Raw genomic sequence first — 23,925 nt, 5'->3', positions numbered from 1 at the left:
CATTGTGCAACATTGCACAATACAGGAGTCCCCTGAAATTTGACAAAGTCTGCCCCCTCCCTGCCCCCCCCAATAGCTAGCCCCTGTGTGCCCAGCGAGGAACTGGACACTCCTAAAATCTCAAAAGTGTGGTAGTAAGAGTAGAATTTACTTATGTAAAGTCGCACAATCAAATAGCGCCTTTACTTGTGATAACAGTAAAATATAGTAGTCTGAAAACACACAAGAATTCAAGTAAAATGTGATTACCCTTTTTAGTTAATGCTTCTGAAAGACATCGTAGTACACAGTAAAAGTTTCCCTACAGCTCGTACCGTAGCTCAAGCTGCTGCACATGGAGTAGGCATCAGTTTCCCTGCTGTGGGTTACCTGCTAGCTGTACACTGACAAGTATAAAGAGAAATCACAATCAGATGTTTTTTTAAAATGTCATTCTTCATAGCTTTTCCACAGCATCTTAAACCAGGAAAGAGAGAAATTGGCTTAATATAGAACTGCAGAAAGCATTCAGCATTGCTAATGGTGTATGAATATGTAAACTGTCCACTAGTTAAAACCTGTTGTGGTTATTATTTCATACATTGTGACCTATATGACAATGTCTTCTTTTACTTAAGTTGAACAATAAATAGAACTATTCCTTGCTTTAAATTGTAGATAGTTTGTCACCCACCATTTCTCTGTTTCTTGCAGCCAGAGCCTTTCTCCTAATTGGAATAGGTAGCTGTTGCCATTTCTACAGGCAGAAAAAGGTATTTGACAGACTTGAGTGGTGTGTGGGGCAAGTGAAGCATCTTACCACATTACTACCCTGAAGGGCAGGGTAATGCTTACTGCTTACAGTTAGCTGGGCAGTTCAGTAGATGCCATCTATAGCTGCGTTTTGTCTGCATGCTACTTGGATTGGATTGCTTTAGAATTTCAGTTTTGAGAATACAAGGCTTAAAATACACAACTAGCTATGGGCCAGAAGCAGTTTAACTTACAGTAGTCAGGTGTATGCAGCGTTCTCGCAAACCAGTGATGTAAATGTGCCTTTCTGTATTTTTAGAAACTTAAATTTATAATCTTTAGCAACATTCACTTATTTTAAGCAGCTTCTAATTCTCCAGTTAATTTTTTTTGGGTCAGAATTATGTTCTCACTTCAGTATTTCCTTTCGGTAACATTCGCTCTGTAACATTAAGGTCTTGGGCAATATTATCTATCCAGCACGGTCCATTTGAGACACGGCCATGGGAACACAATGCAATCAGGTCAGTCTTGTTCTTGCAGCAGGTGGTGATAAGGACTCAGCCATATGCTTTGCTGGAACAAGTACACTGTAAATTCTTTCCTAATTTAACTTTCTCCCACTGCAAACCCAGATGGACAGTATGAACAGTTTGTTGTGGCAACACAAGTATTTCTCTTCCTGGTGGAGAACTTTGCTTATCCACTGTATTCTATTCAGTGTGGTGTCAAAAAAAAAAAAAAAAAGTAACTGAGCACTGAACCAGTAACATATACTGCACCTGGCCTAGTATTACATTTTTAACCTTACTTGTATATCCTATATTTATCTACTAGCTTGTGGGGCGGGGGGGGGATATCTCATTTCATTTAAGCCAAATGTTTCTTTTCTACTTACTGCTGATGATAGTACATGCTAACTGGCAAGAATTTTTTTCTTGCGTGTGACTGTTCTGCAAGCAACAACTGCTCTACAGTTCAAAGATTTGCATTTTTTTCACCAAAACTTGTCTGATCAAAGGTTGTCCTTTTTGTTAGTAATTGTTTAGCCACGTATATACAACTGGAGACAAGATTTACGTCAAACAAAACTGCAAAATGTCCTGCTCTCAGTATACTTCTGCTTTAGGGTGTTGTATAGTGAGCTGTTAAGCGCAGCATTATGCAAAACTCTAAGGTGCTTGCAGGCAGAGCTCTGTCTCTTTGTACGCTCCGAAGGTGCTTTCCAGGTGGTAACAGATGTCAGCCTGAGGAGAGGTTAAAACTTTCAGACAGGCCAGGACAGTGGACTTGTGTCGAAAGCAGGAGGCCATTTACAAGGATTTTGCTAAATGAATGGAAAGTATAACACGTGGTGTTCAAAAGTTTCCCCGACAATGTTTCATTACTGATGTGTCTGTGTCTTACTGATGAGGTAATCAGCACCTTGAAAATTGATTCCAATGTGCTTTAGGATATCCTCAAGTACTGTAGTGCCATAGTTGTAATTGTTTACCATTAAAATCTAGTGTGTAATTTTCAGTGAGGATTACTGGCTGTGCTCATCTTGTGTGTTTCTGGAGCATTTCCAGGTTGAATGTGAATTATATCTCATTCACACAGTGTGTTTATGGAAAATGTGCCATTAAAGTGTCTCCTTTCCTTAGAAAATGAAACTCCTCTTGTCCTTCTACAGGCTTGCAGAATATCACTAGCGTATGGCAGAGTATTTTAACTTGTTCTGGGTAAAACAAAATAAAGCAAATGGAAGTGTTCCCACTGTTTAACACCTCTACCACAACTTAGCATCTAAACCCAAAGAAGACCTGCCCTTCAGTTTTCAAGGGCCTCGTCACCCAACAGCTGTTCATTTTTATGTCAGATTGTGGTGTGTGTCCTCTGTGTGTTTAAAGAGATCCTCCTAGCAACGGTAACCTTGTCATTGAGTTTGCTCGTGTGATGGTGGTTTTTTTTATAAATAATATTCTTGCGTTTATTACAACTTTGAGCAGTATTAAGTACTTAAACCTGGCTGAAAACGAAGGTAAGTTCTGAAAAGGATGAAGGAGACAGAGTGAGAGTAGAAAAATGCTAGTATGAGAATGAAGAACAACTGCTGGCACCCCATTTAAACTGCTGTTGTCCAGGGAGAGGCTTCCTGGGTATGTGAAATCATCTACCCTTCTTGTCCCTTTTGTGGCTTCATAAAATACTCGTGGGGAGCAGGAATCTCCTTCTCAGTTCAAGGAAAATATTAAATGACAAAGGATATGAAACGAAAAAGACTGGCAATGGGTAAGCACAGTTTACTGTGTATAATAGAAAATTACTAACTCTAAGGAATTAAATAGATCCACAATTGCCATTTTTTTGAGTCACTATGTATAAGCATACATGTTACTCAAGCACAGATTAGAAGCTAAAATAATTGTTGCAGGTAGCAAAGAATTTCAAATCTTGTTTTTCAGAGTTGAATTTCAGAAGCAAAAGATGAACTTTGGTCCCACTCAGCCCTGTCACATTGAAACAAACCCAATTAAAATGCATAGGTACATAAAATCTCCAAGCTACTAAAACTGTGCAAGCCACTTCAAAAATTCCTGCAGGGCTGTTTTTCTGTTAAGATCTACTAATTAGCTGAATGTATAATTTTTCTGTATTAACACAAGACAGAAGATGGGCATAAACTACCTTAATCTTGAGCATTTTTATTTCACAAACATGGAAGTTAGAGGGCTGCTCGCTGTTGCTTTTGATTCTAACCTGCCATTTGCTCAAGCTTTATTTTTTCTGAGGAGAGACTTTCTGTTTTTGCCTTTACTGGAAAACAAATGCTTTTACTCCTAGAAACCAATTCTATATATCCCTTTCCCACCAAAACCAGAACTAAACCTATAAAAACATAAACAGTAAAAGAAAACTTGTAAAACTCAGCCTAATAGAAAACATCTATTAAAAGCACAAGCCTACAAGCAGCTAAAGATAGACTTGCTGTTCCCACGCACGCCTTCCTGCGTACCATCACCTTCCTCACGCAAAGGTGGGGAGACAGCGTGTGGTGTTGATTCAAATAACAGTGTGCAGGAAACTGCCCCTTAGTCTGAGGCTTGGAAGTGGAAGCTGCAGGTTTTGTGTGTGCGCTTTAAAGCACCCAGGGAATTTTTAATCTCATTTTGCAAGCTGTTTGTGGGAGTTCCTCATCTACTGTGAGTCCTTGAACATGAAGCAAAAGTGCAACCTTAGAAAAATGACTGCTGTACGCTGCAAAAAACAAACTTCCGCTTGGAAAGGTAAATGCTCCAAACTTGAGGGGCTGGCAAAGCTACTCCGTGCAGCTGTGGCTACACCCCCTGCTTCAGCCCCCAGTTCAGTAACTCGGCACAAGAACTTTGCTAAACTCCAGGAGTGCCTAAAAGGAAAGAAATACCTTTTAAGGAAGCATTTCATGACAGTCAAGTGCTGCATGCCCATTCCATTCCCTTGTAGAAACAGAACAAGAGTTTCATGAACACGTTTCTTTTCCTTCCCCTGTTCTTAGCTTCTGCACCAGTTGTTCGCCAAAAATAAACACCATTCCACAACCATATATGTGCAAGAGCTTTCTGGTGATTGTGAGCCCCCTCCACCACTGCTGGTATCCCATAAGGCCAGGAGACTCTCTTCCTTCTAACACGCTCTGAACGGCTATGCATATAACCCAGCTGAATCGGGAATGCCTTTTACATCTGTTTTCTTTTCTGGACAAAAATAGCAGGAAAAGTTTAGCAAAAACATGTCACAAGTTGCTAGAAGTGTTTCAGGATCCTTTACTGTGGTCTTTGTTGAACTTTCATTCTCCAGCGGAACTAAAGAAGGATAATTTTCTCCTGGGACCTGCTTTAAAATACTTATCCATCTGCTGGTATTCAGAGAGAGTCAAGGTGTGTAACGTTGAGGACTGGATGAAAAACAATTTCCAGAAAGACTTCTGTAACAGGCATGAGAACACAGTCAGTGACTTTTTACTAGAAGTTTGCAACAGGTACGTTTTTTGGGTGTGAAACTGCATCTACTGTAAAGGTTTAACTGCCTTGCAATGAGAGAATTGAGAGCTATTTACGCCATACATCCTATGTGAAGTGGAGCACTGTGGACGTGAGTGCTTTGACTTTGCAGGCTTAATATAGTGTTAAGTTGGTTTTATAGCGGCGATAGTGTATAACTCAGACTGACTTTCCTTAAGCTTATTTTTTTCTTTTTTTTTTTTTTTTGAAGAATGAATAATTAATACAGGAAAAGTGCCATGCTGCCTACTAAACTGCTGCTTAACTGAAATGTGCCATTCTGGCAGTACAAAACATTGTCCTGGCCGGGGGGGTGGGGGGAGCCTAGGGGGAAGACATGATTTCGTATAGTGACCATATGTCACAACAGAACCAAGTTCATTAAACATGTTACTAGAATTAAGTATTGCTTTGATACTGAAATTCAACTCTACCTAAGCTTTTTATAAACTACAGTAAAGGAAAAGAAATACCACTATGGAAAAGCAGCGCTGGGTGCACACCCTTTCTTAGAACAGCTTTACTGCTACAAAGCAGCTCTAATTCACAAAAAGTTAAATGACGTTAGGGGGAGCAAACTGGGTAGAGCCAATGCTGGTGTTTTACTAACACGCAGGATGGCTGTGGTCCCAGACGGGAGCTGAAAGGGGCAGGCCAGTGCCTGTCCTGAAACGGCACACCTTTGTGCCGCAGCCAGCCTTCGGCTTTGTGCCACACCGGGCACGGGAAAAAGTTCTATTTGGAAGTAACAATTAAAAAAACCCCAACAAATGACAGGATACCGACAGGACAGAGTGTCTGACTGGATACAGTACTGACTGCAGCAGTACAGTCTCCAAACAGCAACAGTGCAGTCCCAAACCAAGGAGTGGAATGTAGGATCAAACCAGAACATTAAGTTGTAAGTACAAAATTTCAGAAGTAACAGTTCTAGAACAACTGTTAAAAAAAATGGATTAATTGGCCAAGTATCATGAGGAACCATATCTGTGCCTACAAAGGAGGGCGTAGGAGGAATCTCTGATTTTTTGGCAGTGGAGTATCTACCCTGAGGCCACATTTAACTATTTCCATTTTTTTGCCATCACAAATTAGGATTCAGAAAGAGGACGTAAGACCACAGCTCTGCACAAACAGTGTAAGTGCCTTTTTCCTCTGCAGAATCCGTAACCCCAAACTGGTTGCTGCACAAAATTCAAAGCAAAGCCTGGGCAGCGAGCAATCTCAAAGTCCATGAAAATTCAGCCAATTCTTTTCCACAAATTAAACTGAACTCTTAAAAATGAGTTTATGTTGCCACTTGCTCCTCCTCCCACCTCATCCATTTTAGCCTTCCTAAGAGAAGTTCCTGCATTTTTTTTGGAGCAGCCCATTTGAGTGCATTTCCATCCAAAATTCCTAGCATTCTGTGCAAAGAAAAATGCAAATTAAACAAATATCCAGCTTTTCCCTCTGAGTACTTTTATTCTGTTGATGAAGCCACAAGAGATGGCAGGTGGGAGCCTTTCTTGACCTTACCTGCTTTAAAACATTTGGTTTTCTTACTGTTCATAAGTATAAAGGAAAAGGGGGGGGGGGGAAGATCATGGAGCTGAGATGACCTCACTTTACTGCCTCCGCAAAAGGTGAAGTCGAGCAGCCGGGGGGGTGGAGTGGGGGTGTAGAAAAAGAAGAATGTACTACGTACCAGGTTGTAAGGACAGAAGAACATGCTGCAGGGATGGCAGAGTCCCTTGTTTGCCCCCACGGCTGCTGCACACCTAAAACCCTGACACAGGCTGTACGCACAGATCTTTACGTGGAAGTGCTTAGGGACACCTTACCGTTCTTGGGGGACGGAGGCAGGCTAATAGTTCTGGCCAAAGGTCTGACAAGATCGTTAGCATTGCTGTGATCATTTCCCGGCAATAACAAAGCCTAACGAGTCCTGTGCTAACAGAGGAGCATTCAGCTGCAGTTAGCTGAAGAGATGGGGAGCTGAGCTGCTGCTCCCTGGAGGGAGGTGTAAGCCAGACACTGCACAAAAGGCTTTGCGGGTTCATGCGTAAGGGTCCTTGCAAACATGCCTGGTCAGCACAACAGCTACTGCTAACCGGTCTGCTCCAGTTTTCTGCACACAGTGTCAGTCAGTCATCAACACACTGTCCTGGAATAGTCCTTTTCTGTACCTTCCCAAGTCTACCCAAGCAACAAAAAAGCAAGCTTTTTTCATTTGCTGCATCATTGCTTAACAGTGGTGTTCCTACCCGTTTCAGTGATTTGAAGGAAGGTTTAAGAGTTGGGTGGGGTTCAAGCATCAACACTCTTAGGTGCTGGCACCTGTTCAGTAAATCCAAGGAGCTGAAATACACCCGTTAATCCCTGTAAAATCAAGAGTGGGAGCGTCTTACTTGCCCATGCTCGGCATGTCTACACAACAGTCTCTTCACTCAATTGTCCTCAAATTCATCCTGACTTGAGTCCCATCTCTACTGGGTCTTCATTCGCTGCGCTTGGGGAAGCGCAGCACCATGCAACTCCTTAAGAAAAAACAACGCAGCTGCAGCTTCAATAGGCATCTGCCTCCCCTTCTCCACTAAGCCAGCTGAGCTATAGATTTTGCTACCAACAGAAGACGGCAAGTAGGTAAGTTTTGCGGTTAGCAAAGCTGAGCATTAAAATCTACATATGCCCCCACCTACTCATGCATTCTTATCCCTCCTGATGGAACAGGAGGTATTTTTCTAACTTTGATATTTATTCTTGATGATACAAGCTTCTCCTGAGCTCTATTATATATTTTTCCCCTCATCTCACCTGTAACGATCATGTTTTCAGATGTCCAAACCTGCTCTCCCTGACCCTCTCTGGATGCGGCCATGTTACAGATGATTGCATCTTGCTGCTGCTCAAGAACTGCCCAAACCTCGAGACACTCAAACTGGAGAACTGTGTGCGGATCACTGACCAGACACTGGAAGCAGTGACCTTCTATGGGGGATCACTGCGAACGCTCCACGTGGATTTCTGCCGGAACATAACACAAACTGGTCTAGAGAGAGTTAGGGAAAAGCGTCCTTCGATAATGCTGAGAGCAGAGAGAAGTGCTAACATGATTCCAGACAATAAGCCAGAAAAAAAATTCATGTTTGAAAAAGCATCAAGGAAATTGGTTCAGCTTTAAGTGCAACAAACTGTATAAACTCAGGCAGTGCGGGTGCTTCACTTCCACTCTCCTCTTGGGTGCCATTGCTTCAGTGAACCGGGGCTACTTTCCCACGTTCTGGGAAGAGTCCAAAAGTCCAAAGAGATGGCTGGTATGTTTTGCGAAGGCTGCACTGGGAAAAGGCATGTGTTGCCACCAGGACAGTCTTAAGGAAAAAAACCTGTTAGCTTTCTGTTGTTCCTTGAAACTGGAAAACCCTGCATTGCCGTCACATAATGCTAGACCTTATTAAGGCTGAAAATTGCAATTTTGATACCGTGTTGTCGTGGATGAGGGGAACGTACCTCACTCAGGAGAGAGAAGCAGCGGTGTGTTTTATTGAGGTAGAATAGTAATTTGACAGAGTTCAATAAATTTGATGGAATTTAACAAAGTATAACAGTGGATTAACGGCAAGGTTCACCTTATTAATTACTGCATGGAAGAAACATACGAAGGAAAACTGAGTTAGAAAGGAGTTAGAATGATTCACACAGAGACCCGAGATGGAAAGAGTAAGGAGGACCCTCCCGCTGCATCACGAGGTTCGGAGTGGACCCCTTGGCTTTCTGAACTCCTTGTGTAATGGGAAAGGGCATAAACCTGCAGTAGATACAGCCTGAGTAACTGTATGATTTACACGAATTTCAGGGAAAGAGTGATTAACACATTTCTGTTAAAGGATATATCCATACTGTCATTCCATCCGCTACAGGTGATACCCAAGCCATGTAAAACCTTCCTAGCAAAAGCAGAGTGCCTGAGCACCGTCACTTCCTCAGTGATTAACATTTGTAGCTCATTTGTCAGGCTTATAATGAGGGATGCATGGCAACCTGCACAAAACACAGTTTGACCCTTTACATAATGTACTTTGACAAGATATACCTAGTTATTTTTTAAAGTTGACATTAAAGGAAATGCAGTATAAACAACTGCTAGTTTATAGAACTATTCTACAGGAAAAAACAGTGACTTACAGCCTGGAGCATTACATGCTAAATTAGGAACATGCTACATTAGAGATCTTTATAAGCACCAGTTTCTCACTGCAAAGTACAAAACAAATAGCTATTTTCAGCCCAAGCCACAGTGCTGTCACTTTCCTGTATGCTACTCTGCTACAGGGAAGTGAAACTTTTTTTTTTTTCCAATGAAGGGTTGCAATGGCATCGTCTACAAAATTTGACACCAAAGGTTGCCACGGTTTTATTCTGCTGGATAAAATTTGCCTTGATCCAACACAGTGGGATTTGGTCATGGTATTGAGTACTCAGGACTGGTAACATCACATTCCCAGACTCTTTATGCACTTAACAGATTTTTGCCTGAGGAAAGGCAAACGTTTCCAAGTGCCACCTTACTGTGTCAACCGTACTGCAGTTACCTGTCCCGAGTTTTACTTGTTGGGTCTGTCTCAGTATAACAACCCAGAAAAATCACTGTGATCATTTAGTTTGAATTCAGGTTCTTTTAAAAAGCACCCTGTCTCAAACCCTCTGTGTTACTCTATGTAGGAGCATGTGTCCTCAAATTGTGGTCTCCCTTATTTTCCATTTTGTTCAGCAATTCTGACATGAATTCAGAATTCTGACTCCTAGAGAGCGCACCATAATACATAATCCTGCCCATTCTTGCCGACTCTGCAGCTGAACTTGTATTTACCTTTAATCTCCCTCACAGTCAATACCATCCACTGAAGAACTTCACACTTACAAAAAATGGCAGATGGTTCAATCTGGCGATCGATAACTTAGTTTCCCCTAGAGGGCCGGACGTCAGCCCAGCTTAGACGTCAAACAGAAGGCTGTATACAGAGCAGTTTGACAAACTATGGATCATGAACAGTTCCAGCTTCAATCATAATAAAGCCTACAGCAGTTTAAATTAAAACCTTACACAGAGCAGGAACACCGAGTGTGTGTGACCTTAAAATTAAAGCAAATTTAGAAATACTAGCTTTGGGGAAAAATAAAGAGAGTCAACATTTCTGTTCCATTACACAGCAATTATTCAAGACCTCGTCACTACGGCAGTCTCTGTGCAAATACCATCGCAAGCCTGCTCCTCATTTACATGGGGGGCTCTGCAATTGTGGATAAGTAATCTTCCTGCACTGATAACACAACACTGATGAAATCTGGTTAAACACACATGAACTGTAGTTTGCATTGCTGGAATTCAAGTACATCCAGACCATCATGGTTTAAAATAATCTGATAGCTTTTTTGCATTTTAACAGCTGTATCTACAGCTTTAGCTTCACAGACTTACTACTTGTCTGCATTTTAATCTTTTCTATAACTGGAAGACTACAAGAGCTAACTTTTCCTCTAAGGAACAGAACTTGTGACTTCTTAAATTGCTATTTAACAAATTATTAAAGGTTGTCACAAATATCTAACATGATACATGTTTTTATTTTAATTTAGAGAACAGTGGGACTGTAGTACCTCTAAACCAAAAAGACTGTATGAACAGCTACTGCTGAAGTAAAGCAGACCTTCCCCCCCCTCATTGGCATCTAAACTGTAGAAACAACTTCTGAAGTTAGGCCTCAATTACTTAGGAATAACTGGTTTCGTTTTCCAATTTCTCCCTGTATGCTTTTTACAATACTGTTGCTCCTGTTATCAAAACTACATGGAGAAAATGCTTGGGGTGTCGTAACAGAGAACTCAGCTCTGACGCCTCAGGTAGTCTTGAAAGAAAGATTTATTTCAACTGATATATTGTCTGTTGTTCGTCCTTGAACAGAAGGAAAGGAAACAGGTTATCAAAATTCCACTTGAGGCCAATTTTTACTGCATGAGTAGTACTGGAAAATTGTATTTCCAATCAGTTTCTCTAAGAAGGTAAGTTTCAAACAATCTCAGCAGAAATATTAGACTACATTCCTATGGCTTATTCTTTCCTCTGCAAGAACTGATGAGCTAGCTATCAACTCCTGAAAATATTCTTCATGTGGTGCATCAAAAATGGAAAGAGGAATTTACAGCTCTCAACGTAAGTGAATATACTTACTCCTCCTTTCCATCCTGGTTAATTGATCCAGAGATATCCTTTGGTACTCTCTAATTTGGCTGAGCTAAGAAATTAATCGCAGCATTACACAAACTTAGCCAAACAGAGCTGAAATGCTGGAGAAATACTTGATCATACTGAGTATCTGTAAGAAACACTCACCCAGAAGGACAAATAAAGAAAATTTAATTATTGCATCTTCACAACTTGAAGATATTTAATGGCACTCATTCCTAAAATGTAAGTAGGACCCTTATGCATTGCAAAGGAAGGAACAAAACTGGAAGCACGGACGGGAAGGACAAAGAGCAATCCTAAACCAGCATTTGCACCTTGGAAAGGAGATTGCTAGACTGAACAGACTTACTGTGATGTGGAAACTGGGATGTTGACACAATTCTTACCTTGGATACACAATTCTTGCATGGAAAAAACACTAGTTTCACATATTGCTGACAAGCCAAAACAAGGTAGGAATTCTATATAGTCACGTTAGTAACCTTCTCTTCTCAAGACCTTCTCTTGCTGCCAGCTCTCTAAGCGCTGTGATGACAGGTGCACGTCTGTAGATGCGTCTGTAGATGTAACACCTAACAGATTTTCAAGTAACTACAAGATATGAAAGCAGGTTTGCATATGTCTACATATTTTTTATGCCTTTTTGCCAGTTTTCTATCAGGACTGGTTTGGTGGGGGGGACACACAGACAACAGACACGGACACACACGGTGGTGTTACCTTTTTTTTGGTTCTGTTTTTTTTTTTTACTTTACAGAGCTAAAAAGGGCCTTGGAACACTCTCCCACTTGGTTTCTTTTCCTATTTGTGTACAAATGGCTCCAAGTAATGTTACTTTGCTCTTCCCCCTCCTTGAATGGGGACAGTTGTTCATGACATGGTAAAATTTGAACACAGATGTGTCTATAAATTTTTTCAGCATCAATAATAAATTTTCTTGCTTAGCAATCCAATTTGAAAATTGACTATATAACCATTACATTTTACTTAAGGTATTATGTGAGGATGGAAGCATGTTAACAGTTTTCTTTAGTTCCACGCCATTTGAGTTCCATCAAAGTTCTCTTAACGTTACTGAAACGTTGTTTACTCTTCACAGACCCTAACTCTAACTTACCAGGCATGAAGGGAGGAAAGCTTGTTATCTATCGCTTTAGGATAGTACTCAAAAAAGGGGACAAACCAAGCTGCCTACTTGTAAGATGAATCAAGTTATCAGATGCAAGTAGCAAACAAGACTTGATTACCAGACTTTTCCTACACAGTAAGGGAACAGCAACATCCAGAAGGCCCTTCAGATTTCCATTGTGATACTGTAGCTCAGCTTGGCAATAAGGTAAAAGGCAGTTAAACAAAGTCCCACAGCACAGTACCATTGCTTGCTTACATGCAGTGGCATTTTTTTGCCGTTAAACTTCATCACCCAGTCAAAACAGCTCAACGACACATTTAAATCAAACTTCCTGACCTGATCACTTGTTCACCCCTTCTCTGGAGAATACACTCTTCACGAACGCATTCTGCTCTAACCAGTCCCCTCTAATTCCACCTACCGCTACATTCCAGTTCTGCCAGATGAACCAACGCTACAACCGCAAGCTCCAGAAAGGGTGAGGCCTCAACCAGGTAAAGTAACTTGTCTACCTCTAGTCTGGGGACTGGCTGTTCGTCTTCTCTCTGCTGTAGCGTGCCTACCTGCTTCAAAGGGCTACCCGCTGTCTGACAGCCCGACAGCCCCAAAGGTTAGGGAGGTACTTCCTAGGTGGGAAAGGAAAAAAAAAAAAAAAGAAATAGGGAAAAGCGATGGGAAATGCCAGAAGTGGTAGGGAAGAAACTACCTAATCCCAGGGTACAAACAGGATAAGAAACGTAAATTATGGGCTTCAAGAAACAACAGCTTTATAAACCAGAGAGTAAGTGCTTCTTGAGAGTTATTTGAGGTGTAAGGAAAAGATTAGGTACTACTCGCGTATAACAAAAAATAAGCAGCAGCAAGTAGTCATGTTAAACAAGGGACACAGGCTTTTGGCATCTACATGCCATCTACAGCACATTACTGCCGTGGCTAAAGCTTTTCAAGCTGTTTTTCTCTAGTTATGTTTAGAATTTAACACTTTAAGCTTACTGTGCCTCCATATCTCATATTAATTTGAAGTGGGTCTAGATAAACACATTGTCACACGCCTGTTCCTGCCTCTGATACCCATCTGTTACCACTGACACTTCCTGCTTCAGTCATACGCGTACGTCCCACCCAATGCTGAAAGGTGGACGGGAAACGAGGTAGGACGTCTGGGATTCACTTGCAGCCCACCTTGCTACAGCCAACCCTGCCTCACGCAACAACGCTGCCACTAGAAGGTTTCTTACAAGATCGAGTTACATATTTTTTTCTTTAAGTAACTGCACGTATGACCTACTTATACTACAGAATGCAGACACAGACTGGTAATATTTATTCCCCTTTCTATATTGGGAGATGTTTGCATACATAAAATACCCTTAAACTGACATAAAGTTAGAAATTTCTCAGATGGTCTCCAACAGCAGGACATAACCAGCGCTGTACATTCTTTATCTTTGTATGCAATTATGTATAAGAAGCCTTGTGCAAGAAACTCGAATGTGATTCCAGCCTCACTCAGATGCCCAAGCAACACAAAAATGTCAATCAGCAGGTTAAAGGGAATGTATGCACAATATAATTATGGTGAAAGCAAACAGTAGGATAAAATAAAAATGACTAAGCGCATGATAGTTTTAATGACGCTAAGACAGAATATTCAAAATACAAGCACAATCAATAAAAAAGTCTCAATTAAAGCAATCAAGCACAATCCTTTAATCAACATCAATATTTACCAATATCAACATCCTCTTTCACTTTACTGTAAACTGCCTCCAAAACCACCCTCATTACCCAAGAAGCCAACTGCATATACCATACAAAACTGTAATTTTTAGGCACAGTTCTATTGTTTTCCGTGCCTGATTGCAACAGACTGACAAATTAGTAGCACTAATTCAGACACATAAATGAAGTCTAGTAGGCAATAACACAGGACTTTATATAGCAGTTTCCCCTTTTATTTGTAACCTTATACTTTTTATGTATTACACCTATAAATTTAGACCAAGATGTGAACATACTCCCCCACAACATAATGATGGGACACCAAAGTCTCAGTCCAATTTGGAACCATAATACATAATGAGGCAGGAAACTAAGTCTGTGTGATTTCAGAGCCGAGTCCCACCTCCTCCCAAAACTGCCGAAAGCCCTCCTCCAGGTGTCTCACGTTGCAGTCTGCTTCTTGGTCACAGCTCAAGAACCTTTTGCCCTTTTCATGAGCCAATAACTAGTCCTAACCAAAATAACTTCACAGATCTGCAAATTTTATCCAGCTTATCAAGTCAGCCCTTTGGCCACTCTGAGCTGGCAGCAATGCACCACTTCAGTCTCCGACAACCAGGACATTTCCTATCAATACCTGCTAACGTACAACAATCACATGCGGGAAAACAACAGGAATTTCTGCTCTCTTCTCCAGAAGTAGCTGGACCAGCCTTGTCCCAGGCTTGATGAAGCTAACAAATGCTGTGGGCAGCCCTCAGGCCCCGCAGCGTCGGTGCAAGTGAGGGGGGTCAGGGCAGAGCAGCAGTGACTCACCTGGGGACAGACTCTACCCTTCGCCTCAGCCCAGTTAAATCCTGCTCCTCCACACCCAGCAGCCCTTGCAGTTTGACACAAATCGTGTTTTTGACAGAGACCCTGGGGAATTATCTATTCTTCAGCACTTGCCTAAGACACAGAACACAAACGGCTTTGTGCAGTCCGTTGCTGTCCTAAGTAAATACACCCATGGCAGTGTAAGCCACACCCTGCGGAACATCATACAATTACAGCTGCAACCAAATGAGACCAAACACATGACATTTTCTAAAATCAAAGGCATAAACTAAGACTGTATACAAAATCCATAGCCTCGCCTACTGCCCTGTCACTTCCATTTTTTTGTACTCTGATCAGGAATCAACTACATCAACCTGTATATTAAAAGGATTTTTTTTTTTTTTTGACAAAAGATTTAAAGGTTTCTGAGTCAAGGTGGCAATGTGTTACTACTGTCAACAACAACTACTCTGGAGGAGAAAAATCTTTAAATGAAAATCAAGAAGAAAGAAAGTACCACGTTAACTTGTATTGAAGTACGAGGAATAAATAGTGGTATACCCGAAAAAGCCAGTACCTCAAAGACATTAAGAACGCAGAGCACAGTACTACACATCAGGTTCACTGAAGAGAAACATTTTAAGATGCTTCAAATGTCACATCCTGTCTAAACACTGTAAAACTATAATTTCCTGAGACAAAATAGAAAAGTATGAAGACTGAGTAAACCAACCACAGTTCACAAATGCATACAAGCAACCAATTCTTCAATTTGCTTTATTTTTCTCTGCATAAAGAACCCTGCACAGGCAATTCAAATTAAAACAAAATAAATATGTGAATATTCATGTAAAACTGTCCTTGCTAATGAACAATTATACACAATGTACAACTCTTCATGTTCACTGGGAGGGCTTACAAATGTACTATTCCCAACAAAAATGCACCAAAATGTCTCCATGCAAACTTACCAAAAGTGACCAAAAAAAGGAGAAAAAACTTACTGATCATACTTTTTTGTTTTCTTTTTCCTTGTTTTCTTTTTTACAATCACAAAAAAATAAAAACATCTAATTTTTTGTTACATTTATAGTAACTAAAATGTGGCCACTGTCTATTAACGTCTGTTTTTATGCTCCTAAAACATCTATGGTTACTGTAAAATTATGTCAACAATGACTTGGACTTAGGGCACTATTTGTAGTAAAAGGAAGATGATTTTGTTCACAGAATGTTAATAATCTGTGTCTGAGCCCTCTGCATTGTCCACATTCCGTGAGAGCATATAATTGTCCATATCTATAGACCTGCAATTATTGATTGCATAGCGCAAACGCTCTGCCATGATTAGTTGACTGGAGTAAGGTGGGAGCCTCAGTTGAAAGAAACAAGTCTGTGAGGTAGGCAAGCTGTCGTAAGGCTGTGGAAATGGATAAAAGGTGGGACAGTGTTAAGTCGTGAATGAAGCAAAAAAATGCAACATACCCATATTTCATTGCTCCCTCCCTTCCTTGCCTCTGTCATTCAGCATTTTCACATTCTGTCTCAAAATTCCTTTCGAGAAGCAGACTAGCCTCCCTTGTTTTAACATCACTTCTTCCATCATTAAGTATGTGCAAAACCACCGCTGTATCAGCTGCTCTGTAAATAATTCAACCCACTAACGAAATTCAGCTATTTGAAAAGTTGATCACACTTTAGCAGCCCATTGGAAGATGCCAAGCACCTCTCAAATTACACACCATAGTGTGCCTTAACATGAGGCAATCTGAGAGACACCTAACCAAAGATGACAGTCAAACCACTGTTATCTTAGATTTTGCCAAGTTTTTGATTTAGGTAGTTCACGGAGAATGTGCTTGCACTGCACAAACCCCAAAAGGAATGCCAAATGAGTTCATCCTGTATGTAAAGTAATACACTGTAAACTCATTACAGTGGTTTTAAGACATTAGAGTCCACTGGTGGTCACATATTGCCATTTACACAGATTTAAAACTTTAAAAAAAGTGAAAATTATCAAATGAAAAAAGGAACTGGAACAGAAAATGACTGGACAAGTTACAATCCAAGGAGGTTTGTTTCTTGTGCAAGAACTTGTCTTGATCTCCAATCACATAACTATTGTAAATGTACTTCTATGCAATTAAAATGTTTGGGTTTAATAGCTCAGAGCATATCCCATCCCATACTTTCTCTGCAAATTTATAATTACGGAAACCTGTCCCCTATTGCCAAATGACATATTATACTAGGCAGGAATAATTAAAAAAAAAAACCAAACAGAAATGAAAACAGCCTCTTACCCTATCAACCTTCATTATTTGGAATCGCTGAGAGATATCAGCTGTGTTGGCTGGCAATCGAGATCTTCCCGACACAAACCTCATGAAAAGGACTCTCTCCTCATTTGAAAATTCTTCAAGGGTGTGCCAGAACCACTGCACCAGCTGATGCTGCTCATCAACTTCTCTGTATCGCACAACTTTCTTCAGAACTTCAACTGATATTTCTGGCATTCCACAGACCATTTGCTCCAACTGCTTGGCAGTCAGAAGAGACAGCAAAGGAACTGGAACAATCCAAGACATTCCTTCTCTTACAGCAGCCACCTATTGCCCAAAAAAGAAGAGACATCTGAAGTGCAATTGTCTTACCTCTGCCACCTACTCTGCCATCCAAATGCAAAACCAACGTATCAGCTGAGCAATGGGATAAAGAGAAACAATTACAGAACATTTGCCAAATCCAACCTCCCACACCTGCCTCCCCTCTAAGGGCTGTATCCCCTCTCAAAATCCTGGAGAATATTACAGGTATTTTTAATTGTAGTTGCACATAAAATAACATGTTTTGAGACAAAACAGAAGAACTTAAAAAACTGCAAGTTAGCAGCACAAATGCTGATGGCTAAACCAAAAACCTGTGTATATATCATACATCTGAGCTGAAACAAAGTCGTATTTGTAAGAAGTCTGTACTTGTTCCAGAAGACTTAAGATTTGGCACCTCTGATAAGGAAGTTATTTTCCTAATACAGATAATATCACGATGCATCTACACCTTGAGAAAAAGGAAAAGAATTTTCCTAGCATGTAATTAGTAGTTTTCACAAGCTTCACTATACAAATGACAAAATACATAGACGTATGCAAACAGGTAATTAACACCCCTCAAAAGACATCATGACATATTTGTAGTTTCTGTGCTAAAGCAGAAGAGAAATAGTTTTAAGCTAAACATACATTTGTCAATAGTATTTACTTTAGCTAGTCTTTATGTTGCTATAATGTCCACAGTGCAGAGGAGGTTATTTTCTCACATGGGGCTGAGAGTTGCAGTGGGGCTACTATAATGAAAGACAAGTTCTGATTTCTAATGCTCTTTTGTCAACTAAACAATTACTAAGAAAAACAGGACTAATTTAAAACAAATCCCCCAAACAGTCTGTGAGGGGAAGAAAGCCCCGGGGGCCCAGGTGAGATGCAGAAAGCCAAGCTTTTCTTATTCCCTAGCAAACTGTAACAGAAACTTGCATAAATCAAACCCACCGTTGGCACTAACAATGGGGATAGCGTCACAATGAAATTCTTACCTGGCGGTCCATTTCATGGAGTCTGTACTCAATTGCCCTCTCCACATATTCTTTCCTGTTTGAAAAGGTAAGTGGGATACTGTTCCCTCCAGGGATTATGGGAACCATTTTACCATCAGCACTTTGGCCAACAAAAGAATCTAAAGGAATCATCTGTGATGTGAAACAGGAAAAGTATGTTCAGTGTTAAGTCACTCTAGCGATCCAAGTTTCATATTTTACTATCAGTCACCCAGAACTATAACAAATCACAAACTATTCCAAATTCATGTGAAGCGCTTGTTATCCCAATAATGGAGACATTGAATGATATAAATACTGAAGGTAAGTTCAATCTGATAAAGTAAGTGCTTTCCAAATAAACCTGAAAGCTGCAACTTTCATCTCTTACCTCATGGAAATTTTCTTCAGTAATCCCACTGTCTTCAATGTGAAGAATGCTGTTGAGGGTCTGCACATAGAGCAGATCTACCTCCTCCAAATCCTCCAAGATGAGTGGGATACAACAGAGTTGCTTCCAGACCATTGGAGCCAAATGAAGATCTAATGGCTTTTTTGTACGAATAGCTACACCCATGAGAATGCCCAAGAACTTAAACTGCATCAGATGTTCATCTAAACATGCTGAAGGGTTAAAGAGAAACCTGAAAGAACAAGGAATCAGTGATAATACTCTAGGATCATTTCTATGCTAGTTCATTAGACGTAAAAGACAAAACACTACTAAGTATAGCATAGTAACTGTCAACACAATTATCAGTAGGGGTGTCCAAATAAGAAGATTATTGTTATCTTTAGCTGTTACAATAATGGAGGCCGAGATGGGCAGAACTAATCCTGACCACAAAAGGCTGGCATTCTTGATGTTACTCTGAATTCTGCCACCAGCAATCCAGGAAGTTCACATTAAAACCACGCCCCCTCCTCCCCAATAAAGTAATCTCACAACCTGAAGGAAAAAATGTACCAGAGACAATCATAAAGTCTCATCATTTGGTATAGCACAGTTAATCGAAGATTTTAATTTTCACACATTAACATCTGCAATAAAAGCAAATCCTAGACAACTTACCTATCCCTATTGTAGCCTACTTCAGCTGTAGCATTTGGGGAAGGAATAAGCAGGTCTACTATTCCAGTTTCCAGCTCCTTAAAAATCAACGGCAAAAAAGCCTTCTTAGACACAGGGCTAACAAACCTATTACAGAAATACTATGGCATTATAGCACTACAAGACAGAATATTCTATTATAGTGATGTTACTTCTTATAAATTAATGTGAAACACTGAAGAGAAAGTAAACACAGAAGGGATGATTTTTAGTAATAAAAACATGTTTATTTCAAGACCTGCTCTTACATCAGACTGTAATGGTTATTTTACTGTGACTGCTCTGTGATACGTTCTTGTTTGTGTTTCAGAAACAATCAGAAGCCACAAATTCTACACCCTACTTGGTGCAGCTTTTTCTAAAACCAAAAATGAAGCAATTTTTTCAATGAGTTCTCTTCTAAACCCTCATCACACCTCATATCTAATGTAAACCTTCTAGTAAAGAACCCCAAAGTTACGCCTCGGGTCCTTACCTGAATCAACCCCAGTCTTACAGGCTTCAGAAATTCAGAGTTATACTAAACATTTGGAGTTATAATAAATGGAGTTCTTCGGTTTCGTCCATCCTGTATCCTAAGTCTAACTCCAATGCCAGCTCCCGCACTATCCATAGCTGTTGCCTTGTCTCAGATTAAGCAGAAACACTATTTTATTCCCACTAACCCTCATTCTTTGGGTTTTGAGGCTCCTAGAAGCTTAAGAAACAACCAAACTTCTCCAGCCAGCATTGTCTTGAATCCTGCTGGCTTCAACCACAGCTGTGTCACCGGGCTGAGACACACCTTTAAAACTATAAGCAGTAGTATCAGCATTGACCAGCTTTATCTTAGTCCTGGTAACATGAAGCCTTCAGTTTCCAAGTGAATCTGAAAAGGCAGCTGTGTTGACGATAGAGACAGCACTCTGGTTGCAGACAGGCAAAAATGTACACGTTCTGCTACTGGTCTCCTTTCCAGCACTGAACTGAGAGGTGACACGTATGAGAAACACCTACTGGCGCTGTTTCTGCATTGTATGCACGGAATGTACTGTAATCACGGAATACAGTACAACTTCTCTTCTAACAGGTACTGGCTGGACAGAATGGATGGCTGGAAAATGCTCCTACAAGGTGTTAGGGACCATCTCAGAATTCCAAGGGGCCTACTGTAATGCTAGTTAGAGTGTGGCCTTATGGCAGCTCCTTGCCACGATCTAGGAAGCTTTCTTTATCCTCAGAGACATCCCCAAGTAGGCAGCTCTAGTGTTGTGGCTCAGGACTGAAGAACAAGCTATTTGCTAAACTGCAAAAAGGAAATCTGAAAAATAGTAAAAGACACCAGAGGGAACAAAAACTCTACTGAGGCATTTTGAACTAATAGATTTTTCCTACCTGACACATTTCTGTAATGGTGTCATCAAACACTCCTCCTGCATCATCAGCTCCTTCTCCAACCAGTTTCACTTTCCAGGCACGGGAAGGCAGGCGAAGGTCTGATGCGTTCAGCTTTACCACTTGTCTTGCTATCTGCACAAAAATGGGCTTGCATTTCCGACCTCTTTCAAAAACAACAAGAGAAGAGACAGCCATACAATGTAACTCACGACCACGTAAAGGCTACTGAAGTCACTTGATTAACGAAGTTGCACAGAGAGCGCTCAGTATGCCAAAAGTTATGTAAAACGTATGAGTATCAGTATTTGTTTGAGGTCTGATGCCTGTAACAACAATACTGACCTGGTTGATATCCTTTTCACAGTAATCTGTGGCCCATAGTTTTTCCCCTGCACCATAGTTTTTCCTATGGAGCGCACCATGGGAAGTGTGTACACTCGTGGCGCGAGCAAGGGCCTCAGCTGCCCTTGGACTATTCCCCATGTTCCAGCATTGTAATGAGATGTACTGTTCTGCAATAAAGCCATATGAGGATAAACATATTAATAAAGGATATTAATTCCAGTCTTTACAGACTAGAAACTTTCATAATAATCACGAGCACTTCAGTGTTTCAGGAAACAGGTTAGCACTTTTTGGTTTTCGCTTTGAGGCTAGTAAGCATTTGGGAACCGAAATACTGACTTATCAATGTTAGCATAAGCAAAAATATATAACAATACTTTGACAAAGCTTGGTTTAATCCAGATGTGTTTTTCTTTTATTTATTATCAAAAAAACCTATAGAATCTATTACTAAGATCGATTTTGATCTGGTCAGAAACTCTCTATCGACATGGCATAACACAACACAGCTAAACTGTTTGGTTTTGTTTGTTTTTCAAATGGAATTTTACCTGGTTATTGGGACTGAGGTTAAGCAATCGCCATGAAGAGTACATGAGGTCAGAAAAATGGTACAGCAGTCTGAGCCTTGCTCTCACTGTATGAATGCTCACTTCTTTCAGTGCCCCATACTGTGGTGGAATGGCATCAGGTAAACCAAGCTGTAAAGGCACTGAAACGCCTACCGCAGAAAAAGAAACAAAAGTGTGATTTCATACAGGGTAGCTGTACTGCTTTTGGATGGGATGGAGTTCATTTTCTTTGCAGTAGCTCATGCAGTGCCCACTGGAGTTAAATCACGACAGTAGCAAAATTAAGAGACTAAGATCATTTGAAAACCTACACGCATACGAAACAAAACAAATTCTGTCCCAAATGCTCAGAAGTTCTTGTTGCACTCATCCCCCAGGAAACACAAAGCCTGACTCGATCCAATGACCACACACAAACAGTCTCGGTTCTTTACCTGGAGCTCTCGGTGGAACAGGAGGAGCCGTCCAGGCAGCGCTGTGGCAACGCCCTGCTGAAATCTGTCGAACATTCTTTCCTTGCAGGACTGTTACTAGGGTTGGTTCTCTGACATGGTTGGTATGGCCCAGTCCAAGCTACCAATTTAGAACAGATGTAAAAGGGACAAAGAAGAATCAACAACTGTGATGATACTTCTCAAACTCTCTAAGCAAGAATTCAGAGCAAATGGTAAAAAATGGTATTAATCTACAGTTTACACTGCGATAAAAAAAATATTTACTGCACACGTCTTATTATGCTAGCATTTACCTTTTATTCTTGATACAATATTGCGTCCATACTCAGTGGCAGCAGCAGATCTAAGTGTCAAAGAGACCTTAGAACAGCCAGAGATTTTTTGCAAGCTCTTTTGCAGACTGAGGAACTGATCTATGCTGCCAAGTCACCTCTGTTGCAGTCTCATGCATAGTCAACAGAGCTCCTATGTCTCTTTTTGCCATTTAAATACCACGTTTGTTCTGGCACAGAAATTCCTACAACAGTTTATGAAAACACCATTTGTGTAAAGAGAAAGTTTACTGAAGCTGTTCTGACTTTTTACTGATAGTCTCATATCATATTCTAATTTCATATATAAGAGTATAATTTTTTTTTTTTACCACTTCATATAAAATAAAGTTTTTGCACTGCAAGGGAAATCATATAAAACAGGATGGCAGAATGACATCTCTCTGAATTTTTTGCCCTAACAATTTTTTCTCTTCCAGAAACACAAAGCACCCTAATTAAAAAAAAAACCAAATCCAAAACACCACACTGAAGAGGTTCCTCTCAGAAATTATTCTAGACAACTTGCTCAACAATCCTTCTCAAAAACTCAATCCTGAAATACCAGAGGAGAACTTTGCCCAAGCTTCCTGAAACACCACCAGCCAATAAATCAAGAGTCTCTTTCTTATATTTGTAGAATGCAGAACTGTCAAAAAGCTGAAGTCTTTTCAAAAATTTGAGTTATACACGGGGTAAGGGGGGAAAATGGACTTTAAAGGATAGGGATAAATTTAGGGTTCCAAAGAAAAGAGACAATTTATTATTTAGGGGTTTTTTTCTGACTTTAAAAAATTACTCACTGAAAAAGTTAATTTATATTTTCGTTATTAAAACCACCTAAAGAGTTCAAAAATCTGACTGATACCAACCATAAATGTTATGATGTTGAAAAAATTGGTGACAGCTCAAGAATTAGGTAAAAAATTGTAATTTTAAAAAAAAAACATTGATTACAATAATTTGGGTAGAATGTTTTCAATGCTTTCCTAAACTACTACCATGTAAGAAAATAGGAAATAAAAGAGAATAATGGAAATGCCTAAACATTATTATGGCTGAGGGAGGAAGGAGGAGAACAAAAATAAAAGGTTTATTTCCCACCAAAACAAAGATATTCCAGCCACAACTGTGAAGTACAATGACAGCCTTATAAAGGTTAGAAATAAAAAGGAACTAGTACGTACCTGCCCTTCAGAGTTGCTACCCCAGGCATAGACATCCCCTGTCGATGACAAAGCCAGCGTATGCTCTGCTCCCACCGCTATGTCTTCAATGAAGATTCCCGACAGGACTGGAACTTGTTGGGGTCTGTTGTGATTTCGAGCTCGACCTTCTGGCAAACCTATCAGGCGATCTGAAATTGCAAGCACATGTCTATGTATGTAAGGAACATTAAAAAGTTAATTTTACTTGCAGGCAGAAGTCACAGAGTGACAAAAACCACATATGAATTAAGTGACTTAGAAGTTTAAACATGTTTAATTCAGTGCACGTGGAAATTCT

General features: G+C 40.3%; 2 protein-coding genes across 6 annotated transcripts in view; one reads left to right on the top strand and one right to left on the bottom strand.

Annotated features, from left to right (window-relative positions):
- Window positions 1-70: 70 nt before the first annotated feature.
- On the top strand, window positions 71-12,195 carry FBXL22 (F-box and leucine rich repeat protein 22). The gene is made up of 2 exons (XM_063345800.1): window positions 71-4,732; window positions 7,572-12,195. Exons 1-2 carry the CDS (start codon window positions 4,398-4,400, stop codon window positions 7,915-7,917), a joined length of 681 nt encoding a protein of 226 aa, XP_063201870.1. The 5' UTR covers window positions 71-4,397; the 3' UTR covers window positions 7,918-12,195.
- A 3,221-nt stretch (window positions 12,196-15,416) lies between these two features.
- Window positions 15,417-23,925, bottom strand: part of HERC1 (HECT and RLD domain containing E3 ubiquitin protein ligase family member 1) — a 99,354-nt gene continuing 90,845 nt past the window's right edge. For all 5 annotated transcript variants that reach the window (XM_063345792.1, XM_063345794.1, XM_063345796.1 and 2 more), the window contains 10 exons: window positions 23,607-23,776; window positions 22,088-22,226; window positions 21,633-21,802; window positions 21,079-21,248; window positions 20,734-20,899; window positions 19,321-19,397; window positions 18,640-18,892; window positions 18,249-18,401; window positions 16,960-17,265; window positions 15,417-16,073 (listed from right to left, as the gene is read on the bottom strand). In XM_063345792.1, the coding sequence (XP_063201862.1) occupies window positions 15,888-16,073; window positions 16,960-17,265; window positions 18,249-18,401; window positions 18,640-18,892; window positions 19,321-19,397; window positions 20,734-20,899; window positions 21,079-21,248; window positions 21,633-21,802; window positions 22,088-22,226; window positions 23,607-23,776 (1,790 nt within the window). In that variant the 3' untranslated portion in view covers window positions 15,417-15,887. The remainder of the gene's footprint in view (window positions 16,074-16,959; window positions 17,266-18,248; window positions 18,402-18,639; window positions 18,893-19,320; window positions 19,398-20,733; window positions 20,900-21,078; window positions 21,249-21,632; window positions 21,803-22,087; window positions 22,227-23,606; window positions 23,777-23,925) is intronic.

This window comes from Chroicocephalus ridibundus, chromosome 9, assembly GCF_963924245.1.
Source record: "Chroicocephalus ridibundus chromosome 9, bChrRid1.1, whole genome shotgun sequence".
NCBI classification, from domain to species: domain Eukaryota; kingdom Metazoa; phylum Chordata; class Aves; order Charadriiformes; family Laridae; genus Chroicocephalus; species Chroicocephalus ridibundus.
The sequence above is the reverse complement of the archived record's forward strand: the minus strand, read 5'-3'. Positions and strand labels throughout refer to the sequence as shown.

Excerpts from the sequence above, each read along its gene's own strand:
- FBXL22 (XM_063345800.1), top strand. The coding sequence starts at position 4,398 with ATGCATATAACCCAGCTGAATCGGGAATGCCTTTTACATCTGTTTTCT. Across the intron at positions 4,733-7,571 it reads TTACTAGAAGTTTGCAACAG|ATGTCCAAACCTGCTCTCCC; the intron begins GTACGTTTTTTG and ends TCATGTTTTCAG.